At 54.1% G+C, this 16,907-nt stretch overlaps 1 protein-coding gene across 2 annotated transcripts; it reads left to right on the forward strand.

Annotated features, from left to right (window-relative positions):
- The first annotated feature begins 815 nt into the window (after positions 1–815).
- Positions 816–13,358, forward strand: MFSD2A (major facilitator superfamily domain containing 2A). Of its 2 annotated transcripts, none has more exons than XM_034649954.1 (14): positions 816–1,059; positions 2,505–2,636; positions 4,191–4,315; positions 8,601–8,724; positions 8,863–8,941; positions 9,293–9,450; positions 9,892–9,982; positions 10,103–10,224; positions 10,433–10,516; positions 10,956–11,039; positions 11,138–11,250; positions 11,688–11,831; positions 11,921–12,097; positions 12,894–13,358. In XM_034649954.1, the coding sequence occupies exons 1-14, from the start codon at positions 967–969 to the stop codon at positions 12,955–12,957; spliced, it is 1,590 nt and encodes a 529-aa protein (XP_034505845.1). In that variant the 5' UTR covers positions 816–966; the 3' UTR covers positions 12,958–13,358. The 2 variants fall into 2 exon arrangements, with proteins under 2 accessions (XP_034505845.1, XP_034505855.1); XM_034649964.1 differs by having other exon boundaries at positions 2,508–2,636.
- The last annotated feature ends 3,549 nt before the right edge of the window (positions 13,359–16,907 follow it).

Consider the following 16,907-nt stretch of genomic DNA (forward strand, 5'->3'; position numbering starts at 1 on the left):
CTGGAAAGGGGCAAAACCTGCCAGGCCTGGCTCTGCCACATAACAGCTGGTTCACTCCTCTGCGTTTGCATTTATTTCCTCAGCTATAAGATGGGGATGATGTCCCACGCTCACATTGTTGCCGAGAGGACTGAAGGAGATCATGTCAAGCATGGAGGAAGCTCTCCATAAAGGGCCACTGTTATTATCACGGTGGACTAGTGGCTGTGGTCCTGTCCTGTCCCCTCCCCCACGACTCGCGAGCCCCCAGCCCGCAGGCACAGCGGCTGCGTCGCGGCCTCATCTTTCCCCCCATGGCCCAGAGCCCCAGAGAAACCAATGTTGGAAAGAGGGAATGGTCAGTCTTGCGGGATGAAAGAGGGACATCGATCCTGAAAGTGCCAGCACTACCTCCTCCATCCAGGTTTGGGGGAGAGGGAGACTCGACCCGACTCCCGATTTTAACCGGGGCGCTGGGCTTCCCAGCCCCCAGCGTCTCCCAGGCATGGGGGTCAGAAGCCGTGGGCTGCAGGCAAGGCTCAGGGAGAACTCACTCTGGGGGACCTCGGGCAGCTCCCTTCCAGCCTTAGGCCTCAGTTTCCTCGTGCGCGTCAGGTGGGTGCCCGGTCTTCCCCCGGGGTTACGAAGAGCACGCGCAGCCAGCCGGATGCCGGCTTTTGAGAACGTGGCTCTCTGTGGCGGAGCTGCGGGGCGGCCTCACCGGCGGGAGGGCGGCCCGGCGGGCGCGGGGATTGGCTGCGGCGGGGCAGCCGGCTCCGGGATTGGACCCGAGAGGGCGGGGCCGAGCCTTTAAGAGGCGCGAGGGGGCGTGCTGGGCAGTGTGAGCCTCGCCCGCCGGCCGGGTTTCGGAGCGCGCGCTGCGGCCCTGGCGGCGGCGGTCACGACGGGAGCCCGGGCGGGAGCGGAGGCCCGCGGAGCAGAGGAGCATCCCGGCGCCCCGGTGCCAGGCGGCGTGGCCCGCGGGTCATGGCCAAAGGAGAGGGCGCCGAGAGCGGCTCCGCGGCGGGGCTGCTGCCCGCCGGCATCCTCCCGGCCGCTGAACGGCCGGCCCAGGTGAAGGTGAGGGCCCGGCTCCCCCCGGGCGGAGGGCTGGGGAGGGGGTGTGAGGGAGAGCTGAGATGGTGACGTCGAGGGAGACGCTTGGTTCCGGGACGCCCTGGGCTAGCCGGGGACAGGCGGGCCCCGCTGCAGGGGAGGGCCGGGGGCGCCCTGGGGACGGGGGCCGCTGGAGAAGGTTTGTAGGCACCGGCGCCCCCTTTTGCTCACCCCCCGCCCCGCATCTCCGCGGAGCGGCGCTGCCAGAAGCTTCACGTGGTGCCCGGCTCTGCTGTGCGGGTTCCCGTTTTTCTGTGACGAGTGGCTTAGGTTTGCCGCGTGGGAAGCCAGGCTGACCCCAGAGATCTGGGGGAAACCTGGTTAGTTCCCCAACTCTCAGCCCCCTACTCCCCACCCCCATAGGCCCACGTTTGCGCCTCAGCTCTGCGGTGAAGGCCGCTCAAGTTCATTCATAAGAATGAGCTACTTCCGAGGCGTTTGTTTGAGTGTGGGTGTCGGCGCGCTCGTGGTGCTTCGCGCCTCTTGACCTTCGACCCCATCCCCAGAGCTCTTGGACCTAGTTGAAGAACCGAAAGAAATCGGGAGGCTCCAGGGGGAGTGGATCCCAGGCAACAGATATCTGCCTGGGAGGTGACTGCCTTTTCCTTTTAGTTTTGTTAACCAGTCCCTGCAAGGAGCCAGGGTGAGCCGTTACGCTGCTACTCCATCTGAGTAATCTCCACTTTCCCCGGGCAACCTCAATCTTCCTAGCGCCCCATCCAGATAGGGCCGGGCACCTAGACGCCTTTCCTCCCCTCTCCAAGGTTCCCTAGGAGCTGGAGATGGGGGATAGCAAGAGGGAGAGTAGGACAGCTCCTGGGCTGGCCTTGAAGCTCTAGCTGCCTACAGGGGCCAGGGTGGCTCAGGGACAGATGAAGGAACAGCTGTGTCTGTAGCCAGCTGGGCTGGGCCCCTACAGCTCTCTAGAGCCCTCATCCAGTAGGCAGGTGGGTCCTGGCCTCTGAACTAGGGCGGGAGCAGGGGCTGGGCTTAGGCGGCTCTTGGCAGCAAGAGGATTTTCAGGTTGTGGCGGTTGGTGCTGGGTGGGGACAGGTCCACTGCTGGAGCATGCTCCCCTTCTGACTTGAAAAGAGAGCATGGCTGAGACCTTAGGGCGAGTCTTTTAGGGATGGTGGGCTGCTAAATTAACTCAGAATCTGGGGGTGGGATGGCTTAGGGGCAACTTCCACAGTATGGATTCCCCTTTTCCAGGTTCCTAAGATAGAGAATACCTTTTTTTTTTTTTCTTTTTTTCTTGTGGGAAGTGAGATCTCCCTGGGTGGGAACAGGGCAAGACCGACTTGTTCCTCCTGGCAGAGTTGGCTGGAGGGATGGTTCTGCCTCTGGAACATTCTAGGATGGAGGCCAGGATCTTGGGTCTTTTTTTCATCCTTTCTTCTTCTTCCCAGAAGGAACCCAAGAAGAAACAACAGTTGTCCATTTGCAACAAGCTTTGCTATGCAGTTGGGGGGGCCCCGTACCAGGTGACAGGCTGTGCCCTGGGGTTCTTCCTGCAGATCTACCTGTTGGATGTGGCTCAGGTAAGTGGGCTGAGCCTTCCAGGGCTCCTCCAGCATCCTGAGGTGGGAAGGACTAGGGACTGTCCCATCTGTGAAATGGGACTGGAATCCTTATTTTGCTGCCTCTCAGAGTCAGCAGTGGATGAGAAATAAGAAGGCTTTGGAAAATATCCAGCAGGGGAATCTATCCACTCCAGGAGTCTCAGCTGACAAGGTCAGGCAACTTCTCCTTGCCTGGCAAGAGCAACAGAGCCTGGAGGGGTAGGCGATGGCATGAGGGAGAATGAAGCCTGCTAGTGACACTCTTCTAAGAAGAGAATGGCACACGATGTCCCCATTTGGACAACAGTCAACTGGCGCAGCTCAGGGGTTGCTAGATGTTGCCAGGCTTATAGATAAGGCCTATCTCACCTTCACCTACGAAACAGAGGCATGTCAGTGGGCAGAGGGGCCCCCAAGGGCTGGGCTCAGGTAAGGTGCCCGGTGCACGGGGTCTTTGGGAGAGATATTAGGGGGTGAAGCAAGTGCACAGGATCTTTGGGAGAGATACTTAGGCGGTGAAGCAGGGTTCCGCTCTGTTTTAAGAAGCTTTGGCCAGGAGTCTGGCATCCTGAGAATTCACCTTGCCTGGATGGGAGAATGGGAAACTCAGCAACCATGGCTCTTGGGGTCCACACACTGCACCGGCTGTCTTTTCTACCTAGCATCTGACTCTGCAAGCAAAGCATCTTAGTTGTATCCATTTCTAGGTGGGGAACACTGAGCCCCAGAAAGGACAAATAACTTCATTCAAGCAGCTAGTTTTGGAGCAAATCCCATGGCCTGGGTCCTAAGTGGGGTGTAAATATGAGGAATGTGCAATCCAGGTGTAGAACTGTTGTCAGGAGTGGGAGGGTAGGGAAAGTCAGACTGGGGAAGCTACAGTGTGGGAGAGACCACTAGCTTCCCCGCTCCCTGGAGCAATAGTAGAGCTTTGATGGATATAAGGAAGAGTCTTCTCTTTCAGAGAAGCTCTCTCTTCCGGTCTAAAAGGTTTGTGGAGGAGGGAATAGCTTGACTGGATAGTGACAGGCCACTTTCTAAAAGCATCTAAAGATTCCTTTTTCCACATCCAAGGTAGAGCTTGACCTACAAGACAGGGATTTTGACTCTGGTTCTATAAGACAGGGTTCATAACTCCCATTATACAGATGGGGAAATTGAGGTCCACTGTGTTCACCCAGCAAATGCTCATTCTGACAGGTGGCTAGAGCTCAGGGCTGTGAGAGTGAAGCAAGGAAAGGATTCTGGATTCATTCTAATGGGTGGGAGTGTTTTCAAGGGCAGTGGAAGGGAGGACATAAGGGAGCAGATCTGGGAAAATTTCTAAGGCACATGCTGCTACTGACTGCTATCAGAGAACTGTTACTATGGCCATTAACAGGCAAGTGAAGATGCTTAAGGGCTGGGTGAGAGCAGCGCACAATCCCAAGGGTCTGGCTGAGATGGGGAGGGAGCCCCTGCTTTTGCCTACCATTGAGGGTTGAGGTGAGTAGAAGGATGAAGGGGTCATCTTCTACCTGTGTCCCATTCCAGGTGAACCCTTTCTCTGCCTCCATCATCCTATTTGTGGGCCGAGCTTGGGATGCCTTCACAGACCCCCTGGTGGGCTTCTGCATTAGCAAATCTTCCTGGACCCGCCTGGGCCGCCTCATGCCCTGGTGAGTAGAAGAGACTCCTTCAAGGTGGCAGAAGGCAGGGCATCCGGCATGACTACTAACCCTCGATCCTCTCATCTGGCTTGTCACAGACTGTGGGGTGAGGAGAAGAAATGACGAAAAAACCCCAAGAGTCAAAACCCTGGATGAGGCCTCAGCTGCCCCAGGCATGGGCGCTGGGATGCCCTGCCAGTTCATTCCTAGGCTGGTCAAATTGCTAGACTGAGCAGCTTCCTTTCCTCCAGGCGCCCTTGCTCCCTGAGGTCCATTCCCTTCGGTGTAGCTGGAATTCTAACTTCTCCCACTCAGTCATTTACCATAGTGGCAGAGATGGTGCTGCATAGCGGTTGAGAGGTTACACTCTGAAACCAGCCTGCCTCAGTTTCACCACCCCCAGCTGTGCAACCTTGGGCAAGTCACTTAACATCTCTGAGCCTCAAGTTTCTTCATCTGCAAAACAGAGATAATAATTATGCTTATCACTTGGGTTTTTTCACCTATTTTTTATATGTGAAGTACTTAGAACACTGGTTGGCACATATGAAGTAATATATAATTTGGCACCCTTCAGAGTAGCTCCTGGTGGGGTAAGGGTGGAGGGTACTACCCAGAATGGGATAGCAGACCCATAACCTCTGCCGGCTTGGATGATGTCAACTACCTTTTCCCTTGATACACAGCCTACACTACTCAGCCTCAGGCTATAGGGCAAGGCTGGGGGAGGTAGCACCATAGATCAGACTGCAACGGGAGACACATGGGACAGGCTGACAGGCTGGAGCTCTGGTTCCCTCCAGGACATCCTGCTTGGTGGGGGGAGGCGGGTGGACATACCCCTTTCATCTCCAGCCCATCCAGGCTCAAGTGGGCGCCTTCCTGCCCCAGGGGTGCCCATACCTGGTCTCCGGCCTTCAAAGCTCTTCCCACAGCCCCCACCCCACCCCCACAACTTCCTTTCCCACGAGGCCCCCCTCCCATCACAATCAAGCCAGCCTCTGGCTAAGGCCCAAATTGGGGCCTTTGATCCAGGCTTCACGCGGTGGGGGGGAGGGGGGATGTAGGGAAGGGGGTGTGTGTGGGGCCGGCTGCAGGAAGGCAGGAGAGCCTGCCTTACCTGGACAGGCTGCCCAGGTAGGAGCCAGCCCCAAGGCTGGGCCCCGGACCTGAGGCCCTGGCAGCCGGTGGGAGGTGGGGCTTCGCTGCCACATCGCCTCATGAGGCACAGCCAATGGGAGGCAGCTACCCTGGACAGCCTTTTGCGGTGGCAGCAGGAGCCGGGTTACTTCCAGTCACATTCGGTTTCTCAGCGAGAGGAGAGGAGTGTTTGACGAAGGCTGACGGAAGGAAGCCCTTGTTCTCTGAGGAGACACGTGGATTCCGTGGATTCGGGCGGGAGGGAGGAGGGCAGAGAGGGAGAGCAGAGGAGGCCCTCCCTGTGGGAAGTAGGATCTGAGGGCCTCACGCTGGGCAGGTGTGGCAGCCTGCTTGGTGAAGTTGCTCAGGGCCCTTCAGGCTGCTTTTTGACTTAACACGGTGTCTGTGTACATGTCCTCACCTGTCTGGGTGGTAATTCCTGGTGCTGCCTCCTGAATGGGACCTCCACCCCTGTGTCTGAGTGCACACTGGATCACTCATGGGCTGAGGGGCTGCCGTGTAGGGTACGGGACCCCCTTCCTGTCCCTACCGCAGTAAGGACCTAGGTCCCTCCGGCCTGGGACCTGGAACCTGGCACCTTCTTTTAGTGGGGGAAGAGGCTGGGCCTTTCAGGTTTATCAGCCCCATGGCTCACTATCCTTCCAAGCCTCAGAGCAGCCCCTGCCCTCAGCCAGCATTTAAATACACCCTTCAGACCAGGAAGACTTTGCCAGACACTTTCCCTGGAGTTCCCAAGGCCACCTGGTGAGAGGCAGGGTATCCACAGGGTCACGTGGGGGGGGATGCAGCAGGGCTGAGCCTGAGGTCTGATTCCCTGGCCGTGGACCTGTGCTGTCCTGCTGAGCTTTCCTGGTGTGATAGTCACAGCAAGCACTTACTGTGTCCCAAGCACTGCTCTACATTTTAATATCAACCTATTAAAGTCTCAAAACTACTTCCACTCTATGAAGTAGAGCCCAAGTCCTGCCAGTGGCCTGCAAGCACTTACCTGACCTGGTACGCCGTGTCCTCCAACCGCGTCTCTGAATCCCATCTCCTCTGCTCCCTCCACTGCAGCCCCAGTGGCCGCCTTGCTACTCCTCGACCTGCCTGAGCACCTCTGTGCTGGCCGTTCTTGCCCGGCACACTTTTGCCTCAGACAACTGCGAGGCCAACTGGCTCCTCTCAGTCAAGTCTTGGCACAGATGTGAGCCTCTCAGTGAGGGCTCCCCTGTCTACTCTGCCGGCAGTTGCAGCCCCCTTCTCCTAATCCCTTTAGCCTGCTTTCTTTTCTCTGTAGCCCTTAATCACCTTCTAATATTATAGAATTTTTTTAAACTGTGGTAAAATATACATGACATAAATTTTGTCATTTTAACTGTTTATTTTTTTATTTTTATTTTTTAAAAAGATTTTACTTGAGATAGAGCCAAAAAGAGAGAGAGGGAGAGAGCATGAGTGGGGGTGGGGAGCAGCAGAGGGAGAGAGAGAAGCAGGCTCCCCGCTGAGCAGGGAGCCCAACGCAGGGCTCAATCCCAGGACCCCAGGATCATGACCTGAGCCAAAAGCAGACACTTAACTGACTGAGCCACCCAGACGCCCTCCACCCCCAATTTTAACCATTTTTAACCGTACAATTCAGCGGCATCAAGTATACTCTCGCTGTGCAACCGTCACCACCATTCATCTCCAGACCTTTTTCACCTCCCCGAACTGAAACTCTGTACGCAGAAAAAATAACTCCCCATACCTCCCTCCCCACAGCGCCCGGCAACCACCATTCTACTTTCTGTCTTTGAATATGACTACTATTGTAGGCGGGATCGGACAATACGTGTCCTTTTGTGACTGGCTTATTTCACTTAGCGTCCTGTCTTCAAGGTTCATCTGGGTTGTAGTATGTGTCAGACTTTTGTTCCTTTTTAAGGCTGAATAATACATATATAACTTTTACATTATGTTTCTTTTTCATTTGCCAACTAGAATACAAGTTCCACTAGGGCAGTAACTTTCGTCTGTTTCATTCACTGACCCATCCTAAGTCATAAGAATAGTGCTTAGCCCGTGGTCAGCACTTGACTATTTCTTGAGTAAATGTCGAATGTCATTAGGTGCTATTACCATTCTCTTTTTATGGATGAGAAAACGAGCCTCAGAGAAGTTAAATCACTTGCTCAAGACCAAGTTATTTATAGTTATTGGCAGAGCCAGAATTGGATTCCTGAAGAATGGCTCCAAAAGCCTTTGTCTTAGTCCCTGCTCTCTGCTGCCTTTTTGTACTGATAACATGAGGTCAGTCCATCCTGAGCTCTAACCACTTTTGCAATGGTGTGGGATGCACCAGCGGGAAGGCAGACATTTACCCTCCCTTAGAGTGATCTCACTAGGCCTGGAGTTGCCCCCCCCCATGTGTGCAGACATTTACCCTCCCTTAGAGTGATTTCACTAGGCCTGGGGTTGCCCCCTCCCCACCCATGTGTGCAGACATTTACCCTCCCTTAGAGTGATTTCGCTAGGCCTGGAGCTGCCCCCCCCATGTGTGCAGACATTTACCCTCCCTTAGAGTGATCTCACTAGGCCTGGGGTTGCCCCCCCATGTGTGCAGACATTTACCCTCCCTTAGAGTGATTTCACTAGGCCTGGAGCTGCCCCCCCCCCATGTGTGCAGACATTTACCCTCCCTTGGAGTGATCTCACTAGGCCTGGGGTTGCCCCCCCCAATGTGTGCATGCGGCCACGGTGCGTGTAGTTGTGTGCTCATGAGGGGCGTGTGTGCACAGGTAAGAGCACCAGTGCTGGGGTTGCTCCTTCTTCCTGCCTCCCTGCCCTTCCACCCAAGGTTTCACTGCCATTCGCAGTTCCCCCAGCCCATAGGAAGCCCCTGCCTCTAGAGCCCTTTCCACTGGGGAGACTAGGCAAGACTCCGCGTTTGACCTCATGCTCCGTGCTCAGGATTCCAGTCCAGGGGCCCTGTTGCAGTCTGTGCTTCCGGGCTTGGCCATCAGCCTCTTCCCAGAGACCCTGGGGTGGGTAGATTCAGGGGGAGGAATTTCCTTCCCGGCAGGCACCCTGTGGGACTACAGAGCAGTCCGGGCTATCCCCAGATGCTGGGGTTTTGGCATCCAGCCCCTACTCAGACCCTCCCCTTCCCCAGGATCATCTTCTCCACACCCCTGGCCATCATTGCTTACTTCCTCATCTGGTTCGTGCCTGACTTCCCACAGGGCCAGGCCCTGTGGTACCTGCTTTTCTATTGCCTGTTTGAAACACTGGTCACGGTGAGTGTGGGCACCTCCCCTGGGTGTCGGGGGGGGGGGGAGGAATGAGGGCAGTCCCCGGGGCCTGTAGGGTTGGTGCCAGAAGCCACATCTGTTTGTCCATCGTCTGACTGGCCGAGGGCCTCTCTTCCATGCCAGTGTTTCCACGTTCCCTACTCAGCTCTCACGATGTTCATCAGCACAGAGCAGAGTGAGCGGGATTCTGCCACTGCGTATCGTAAGTCTCTCTCCAGCCCACTGATCCATCCACCAGCAACCATGGGGCAATTGTTCCGACCCTCCTGCCACATTTCTTCCCTTGCTGGGAGTAGGTGTAAAACCATCTCAAAAATAACTTGATCCCCTTAGTGCTCTGGTGAGAACAGAGAGGTGCAGGGATGAGCCAGCGGTCACACAGAGCAAGGCCATAAGTGTAGGCCAAGGTGCCATCTGCCCTACCACCGTATATCTACCCTTCTGGAGCAGCTGCCATTACCTGGGGCTAGAATTGGGCCTCTATCCACCTGACCTTCCTCCCTGGGGGCTGGCAAGCCACGAGGCCCCTCCAAAGGACATTTTTACTGTTCAGGGATGACCGTGGAGGTGCTGGGCACAGTGCTGGGCACAGCGATCCAGGGGCAAATCGTGGGCCAAGCAGATACGCCTTGCCTTCAGGACCCCAGTGACTCTGCGCGGGCCATGGAAGGTGCCAATCGGACACAGAGCACCACCTCACTCAGAGAAACGGTGAGGCCCTTGGCCGTGCAGAGATTTGGGGAGACGAAGCACAATGGGGGTGGTTTGCAGTCATCCTCAACATCATCAATGTTGATTAAGTGTTGGGCATTTGACCTAGAAACTGTTAATATGCCCACTTTTCAGATAGCAAAACTGACACACAGAGAGGCTAAATAATTTGGCCAGGGTCACAGAACTAGTGATTTACAGAAACTAGATTTGGGGAGATTTGAACTGTGGGCTCTCACCCTCCATAGCTGGCTTCTTCACATTCCTTCCGTCTAGACTTTGCCTAGCCGCGGGAAGCAGCAGCCGGCCCGGGATGATGCTCCCATTTCACAGGTGGAGCCAATGAGGCCCCAGAGAAGGGACTGGTCATGGAGTGGAGCTGCTGAGGGTTGGGATGAGATCAGACTGACTGTCTCTCTGTCGCCTTTATCTCCTTTGTAGCAAAATGCATACCTGCTGGCGGCCGGGGTCATTGCCTCCATCTATGTCATCTGTGCTGTCATCCTGACCCTGGGTGTGAGGGAGCAGAGAGGTGAGGGGGTCCCTGGGGAGCGGTCTAGGCCCCAGCACTGCGTGACTTTGTCCCTCTGTCTGGGCCTCAGGCTTTGGGAGGGGCCTCTGCTCCTTCCTCACTGTCTCCTCTGGCCCCCAGAACCCTATGAGACTCAGCAGGCTGAGCCGATGTCCTTTTTTCGGGGCCTCCGGCTGGTCATGAGTCATGGCCCATACGTCAAGCTTATTGCTGGCTTCCTCTTCACCTCCCTGGCTTTTATGGTGAGTGGCAGGCCTGACACGCTCAGCCTTGGGAGCAGGGTGGGTGCAAGAGGGTTGGGGTAAAACAAGGACTCGGGATGTGACGAAGTCTGAGGGACAGATGGGAGGGGGGTGGGGTGAGCAGAGGTCCTGGGAGCATGGGGAAGCCTGGGCCCTGACATCACTTCTTTCCTTGCATTTCCTTCCCCCTACCCTGCCCATCCCCCAGCTGGTGGAGGGGAACTTCGCCTTGTTTTGCACTTACACCTTGGGCTTCCGAAACGAATTCCAGAATCTGCTCCTGGCCATCATGGTGTGTGTGGGGCCCTGAGGGTGGGTAGACAGGCTGGGCTTCAAGATGGTTCTTTGGATAGTCAGATGATGTTTCCCAGACTGGCTGAGGTTAGGAGGGATGAGGGAAGGGTCACAAAATCACTGGTTGGATCTGACCTACAATTGTTTAGGCAAGACTGTGAAAGATTTGGGGCAAGATATTCCAGTAGAGAACATAGCAAAGGCAGGGAACTTGGAGACTTTGTGCTCAGTTGTGCTCAGAGAAGGTAGGAGATAAGACTGGGACTAGCGCTCAGCTCCCCTGGAGAGCCATCAGAGGTGCCGTCAACTTCCTCAATGCCAAGGTGGTGTCATCTGGCTGCCCACAGGCAAGGCTAGGAATATCTTTGAGGTCCTTTGAAGGGCAGCAGGGGTTCATGACTAACCCACTTCCCTCACCCCCCACTGTGCATCCCCAGCTCTCGGCCACATTCACCATTCCCATCTGGCAGTGGTTCCTAACCCGATTTGGCAAGAAGACAGCTGTGTACATCGGGATCTCTGTGAGTGGGGCTGAAGGGGTAGGGCCTACACTTAGTTGGGGGTTGCTGGTGGGAGTCTCTGGGCTGACTCATCTTCCTGTGCCCACCCCTTCCACTAGTCAGCAGTACCATTTCTCATCTTGGTGGCCTTCATGGAGAGTAACCTGATTGTCACGTATGTGGTAGCTGTGGCAGCTGGCATTAGTGTAGCAGCAGCCTTCTTACTACCCTGGTGAGTATATATAGGCCCACCTAGCTATGTTCCCCAGCCCCCTACCCCCACCTTTGAAGCTCCTTGTGGGGGAATTCTGCAGGGGCTTCTCCTTCAGACCATTCTGTGGGTCCAGGTTGGGGGCGGGACAGGTCTTTCCTGTATGGTTGTACAGGTTGTGAACCGTACAAGAAGACCTAATCAAGGTGCGAGATGGGGGGCTTAAATCTGGTCTGTGCTCTATTCGCCAAACTGCATACCTAGAGGGGGGCTCCATCGAGGAGAAAGGGGCCTTCTTATTACCATGAAATTGCTGTGTCTTCACAGAGCTGTGTGCTCTGGGGCTACAAAAGTCCCAGAGGACCACCTCTTCTTACTGACACAGAGGTGCCACACGGGCTAGTGGGGGCCCTGGAGTGCTGGGCGGGTGGGTCCTCATGGCCACCACCATGCTGCAGGTCCATGCTGCCTGATGTCATTGACGACTTCCACCTGAAGCAGCCCCAGTCTCATGGAACTGAGCCCATCTTCTTCTCCTTCTATGTCTTCTTCACCAAGTTCGCCTCTGGAGTCTCCCTAGGCATCTCCACGCTCAGTCTTGAGTGAGTGCGGTGGGGCCCTGGAGCAGGTGATGGGCAGGGCAGAGCCCCAGCCCCACCCTCACCACTTCCCTGACCACTGGGTCCCACAGCTTTGCCGGATACCAGACCCGTGGCTGCTCACAGCCGGCACGTGTCAAGTTCACACTGAAGATGCTGGTGACCATAGCTCCCATAGTCCTCATCCTGCTGGGCCTGCTGCTCTTCAAGCTGTACCCCATCGATGAGGAGAAGCGGCGGCAGAACAAGAAGGCCCTGCAGGCTCTGAGGTGAGAGTGGGGAGGCAGAGGAGGGGGGCATCGTCCAATCTAAGCCCTCAGCCCCTGCCTCACCTCCTGTACATCTTCCCTTGAAGGCTCTTCCTCTGCTGCCCCTTCCCACTGCCCATTGAGGATAATGGAGCTGACATGTCTCGGATACTTAGCTGTGCGCCAGGCATTGTGCTGGGTGCTTTTGGATTTATTCATTCAACAGATACTTACTGGAAACCTACTAGGTGCCAGGCATTGCTCTAGCGAATCAAACAGAATCCCTGCCCTCACGGAGTTTACATTTTAGGGAACGGGCATTCGTGCTCTCCTCCAGTCCTTCGATGACCCTAAGTGTCACGAGATTCCTAGGATTCCCACACCGAGCCTTAACCAGGAAGAGTAACTGGCCCAGCTGTGAAGGAGTAGAACTGGGGTTTGAGGCCTGGCATTTCTCACTCCAGAGCCTGCATTCTCCACAGCTCTCTTAGTGTACAGGACCTCAGGTGTGGCCTGAAGCTGCCTTTCTGGAGCCCAGAAGGCACAGTGAAGTGGATCATGCTAGTCCATCAGCCAGCCCAGGTCAAAGCGCAGTCCCAGAGCTTGTGGTGCCCTGTGGGCAGCAAGGACTGCAAACAGGTCAACTGGCAGTTTCTGGGTCAACAGAGGGAGTGAGCAAACTGTCTACATCCTGTCGTTTAGACTCCCCTGACAGCTGGCTCAGACTGTAGGGCTGAGGTCCTGGGAGGAACAAGGCAGCAGGGGAGAGGGAAGGGTAAGGGTGTTACCTCCAAATCATCTCCTCTGGCTCTTGCAGGGAAGAGGCCAGCAGCTCTGGCTGCTCTGACACGGATTCTACAGAGCTGGCCAGCATCCTCTAGGGCCCGCTATGGGGCCCGAAGCCACCATCCACAGGGCCTGGGTCCCAGACCAGAAGAAATCGAGGCCTGCTTGCCTGTTTGCTGAATAGCCGGTCTCCAGGTGCCAGGAAGGGAGCCAAAGACTTGAGAGTAAGTGGCCCAGGATGCCTCCTGGGCCTACCATGGGAGCGCTGTCCATACAGCCTCCTGCCTCACGTCTGCCTGCCTGTGGGGCCAAGCCCAGGGCCGCTACTGTGAATATGCCATGGACTGATGGGGCCTAGCCCGGAACACTAATGTAGAAACGTTTTATACAGAGACTAATTAATAACTTAATGACCGTGTATATAGCAACGTGTGTGTATGTACGTGTCTGTGAGCTATTAATGTTATTAATTTTCATAAAAGCTGGAAACCAGAGGTGCTTGTTTCTGTCTTTGCCCTCAGCCACTCACTGAGCCCTTCTGTGCCAAGACAGGAACATTAAGCTGCAAGGGCCCTGGGGAGCAAGAGTGTGTCTGGAGGTGTGGTAACAGCATCGGCTAACATTTACTAAACACCTATCTGTACCAGGCACGCTGTGGAGGCTTTACATTCACTTTGCTTGTTCTCGAATTTAATCCTTGAAACCATCTTGCTATGTCAGGACTATTCCACTTTTTTATTTTTATTAACTTTTAAGTAGGCTCCATGCCCAGCGTGGGGCTTGAACTCACGACCCTGAGATCAAGACTTGAGCTGAGATCAAGAGTAGGGTGCTTAACTGACTGAGTCCCACCAGGCGCCCCAGGACTATTCCACTTTAGCGATGAGTAAACTGAGCTCCAGTATAGAGAGGGACCTGGCTCAGGTCACATGGCCAAGCATTGCCTAACTGGAATCCCATCCGGGGTCTGTGAGACGCCACCCTTCGCTCCCCTGTATCTGAGTGACCCACGGACTGTCAGACAGCTGCTCTGCCCAGGCCCGCACGCTCTGCTTCCTGCCCTGTGCATGCCTGAGCGCGCGCAGCTGGCACACACGCTCTGTGACTGGGGCTGTGTGAGGTCCTAGAGACCTATGATTCTTTCCCCATTGCTGTTCATGATGGTGTTGGAAGGTGAGAACCTACCTGGCTCGGTGGCTTTATGTGTGGGTTGAGGACGGGTCTCAGCACTAGTGTGCTGGTGAAAAACCACCTTTGGTGGGAGGAGGTTGCTGGGGAAGCCCTAGTTTATAGCACTTGTCCATTTGCATGGTGTAATTGCTTCTACTATAGCCAATTTCAAGTTACCAATGGTTGTACTAAGGCCAAATTCCTGAAAATTGAAGAGTTGGCTCTCATAAGCTGGTAGGAGCTTGCCCCAGCACCGGGTCTCACACGCTTAGGCCAAGCTCCAAATATTGGGAAAGCAAAGCTGGCAGGATCAGGGGCTACCGGTCCAATCTCTCTATTTTATAGACAGATAAATGAATCCCAGAGAAGAGAAGCGCATAGACCATTCAGGCTGGGCTTTTACTTTGGGTCTAGGGCTCCATTTTCAGGGCAGCTGGGGAAGGCTCCATTTTTGCTCTGAAGTTCTGCCAAGGCACTTTCATAAACGTATCAAATGTTACTAACAGGCACGGTTATATGCATAATTCCCATAAGAGGTAAGTACATTATTACCCCCATTTTACAGATAAGGACATCGAGGCATAAAAAAGTAACTTGTCCAAGGTCATCAGACAGTAAGTGGAGAAGCTGATGTTTGAAGCCAGGCTGTCTGGCTACAGGACCAGTGCTCTTACCCACTACTTTAGGCTATTATGTGAACCGATGGTCTTGTCACCACCAAGCCAGGTCCCGCTGCCTTTGGAGCTTCCATCTCAGGGTCAGGCTGCCTGGGCAGGGCAGGAGCCCCTGGGCTCTGGGATGGCCTTTGTAGCTGGAATGTTCAAGAACTCAGATAATGTTTGCAGAGGCCCACTCCTACCTTCCCCTCCCTCTACTTCAATAACCACCAAATCCTGTCTTTAAAAATTAAAGTTATTTTAAATTTCCTAAACCACTCAAGCTTGCTTCTTTCCCATCCCTGCAATTACTTACCAGATCTCTCACCTGGATGATTATACCAGCATCCTTACTGGTCTCTGTCTTTGACTTGATCTCCTCACATTCCTTCTGCAAACTCTCCAAGATAACCAAAGTAGCCCTCCTATTTAGAAACCCTTCTATGAGTCCCCATTGCCTTCAGGAGGAAGTCTGAGACCTCTGCTGATCTCCCCAGCCCCACAGGCCACCTGCCTAGCCCTGGAATACACCTCTGGCCCCTGGTCCATCTAGTAGACACTGGTCCAATGTCCTTGGTTCCAGAATGCCTCTCTAAAGCCATTCATGTCCCCCTCTTCTTTGGGGCAGCTCTTGAGAGTCCGTGCCCCCTCCACTGTAGCTTCCCATACTGAGCCCAGGGCCAGGCATGGATGGTGGGGTGGGTTGGGGCTTACGCAGCTGAGTTTTTAAACATGAGCTATAACAAGGCTTTGTGAGCCACACCCAACCGGCACTGACTCACCATGATGCGTCTCCCTTGTCCTCAGTTTCCCCCAACTGCACAATGGGGATTTGGAATGGAAAACCTTCTCTTCAGTTTCATGCTCACAGAAAATTGTTCTCCTCAAAGATCTCCTGCTGATTTCTTGGTGGATGATATGGTGGAGGGTGGGGATGGGTAGGAAAACAACTTGGGGTCCCAGAAACTCCTTGGGTCACCAGTGACTCCATGTGCCTTCTGGAAAGCTCATACCTACCCATCCTTTGGGAGAAGTGCTATCTTGACTTCCTCTATGCTTGGATCCAGCATTACTACAAAGAACCCTGCCTCCCTCTTGACTCTCCTCCTGTTCTCGCCACGCCAATCACACACTCCACCCCAACTCCTGCTATGGAACAGGTGTGGCTTTGGCACCACCTGCTGGAAGAAAGGAGTAATAACTTTCAACATTGCAAAGAAGGAATTCCAGCTCTGTCCTTGAGTCTATGAGGTTGGCTATCCATCTATGGAACAAATATTTGTATTGGGCCTACTACGTGTCATGCACTGGCTAGGCCCTGAGGATAGAGTGGTGAATAAAATAGAGTTTACATGCTCAGTGAGGACTAATGACAAATAAATGGGTATATAAATAAGATAATTTTGGATTGTAATAAGCACCATGAAAGAAGCAGGGTGATGTTATAGAGGGAATTCATGTGCAGACTTTTTTTTTTTTAAGACTTTATTTTTAGGGGCGCCTGGGTGGCTCAGTCACTTAAGCGGCTGCTTTTGGCACTGGTCATGATCCCAGGGTCCTGGGATCAAGCCCCACATCGGGCTCCCTGTTCAGCAGAGAGCCTACTTCTCCCTCTCCCTCTGCCTGCCACTCTGCCTACTTATGCTCTCTCTCTCTCTGTCAAAAAAGAAAAAAAATCTATTTTTAAATAATCTCTACACCCAACATGGGACTCAAACTTACAACCCCAAGATCCAGAGTCACAGTCTCTACAGACTGAGCCAGCGAGGTGCCCCTGTGGAGACTATTTTAAATTGAGTGCTCAGGAAAGCATGTTCTGAGAAAATGCCTTTTGACTTGAAACACAAAGAAGGAAAATTAGCAGACATTGGGGGAAAGCCCTGTAGACAGAGGAATCAGCTAATGCAAAGACTCCAAAGTAGGAAATAGCTTGGTGTATTTGAAATACTGAACGGAAACAGCGCAGCCCAAGTGTAGTGAATGAGAGGGCAGGTGGCATGAGGTGAATTTGGAGAGGTCTACAGGAACTAAACCATCCAGGCCTTGTAGCCTACAGTAAGTTTGAATTTTATTTTGAGAACAGCCAAAAAGTCAATTGACAAGTTTTAAGTGGGGAAGCCATCTGACAGATCGAGAGTTTAGAAAGACCATAGCATCTGCTTTGTGGAGAAAGGATTGAAGGAAGTGAAAGTGGAAACAAGGTGACTAATGTAGCAGAT

Source organism: Ailuropoda melanoleuca, chromosome 2, assembly GCF_002007445.2.
Source record: "Ailuropoda melanoleuca isolate Jingjing chromosome 2, ASM200744v2, whole genome shotgun sequence".
In the NCBI taxonomy this organism is placed as follows: domain Eukaryota; kingdom Metazoa; phylum Chordata; class Mammalia; order Carnivora; family Ursidae; genus Ailuropoda; species Ailuropoda melanoleuca.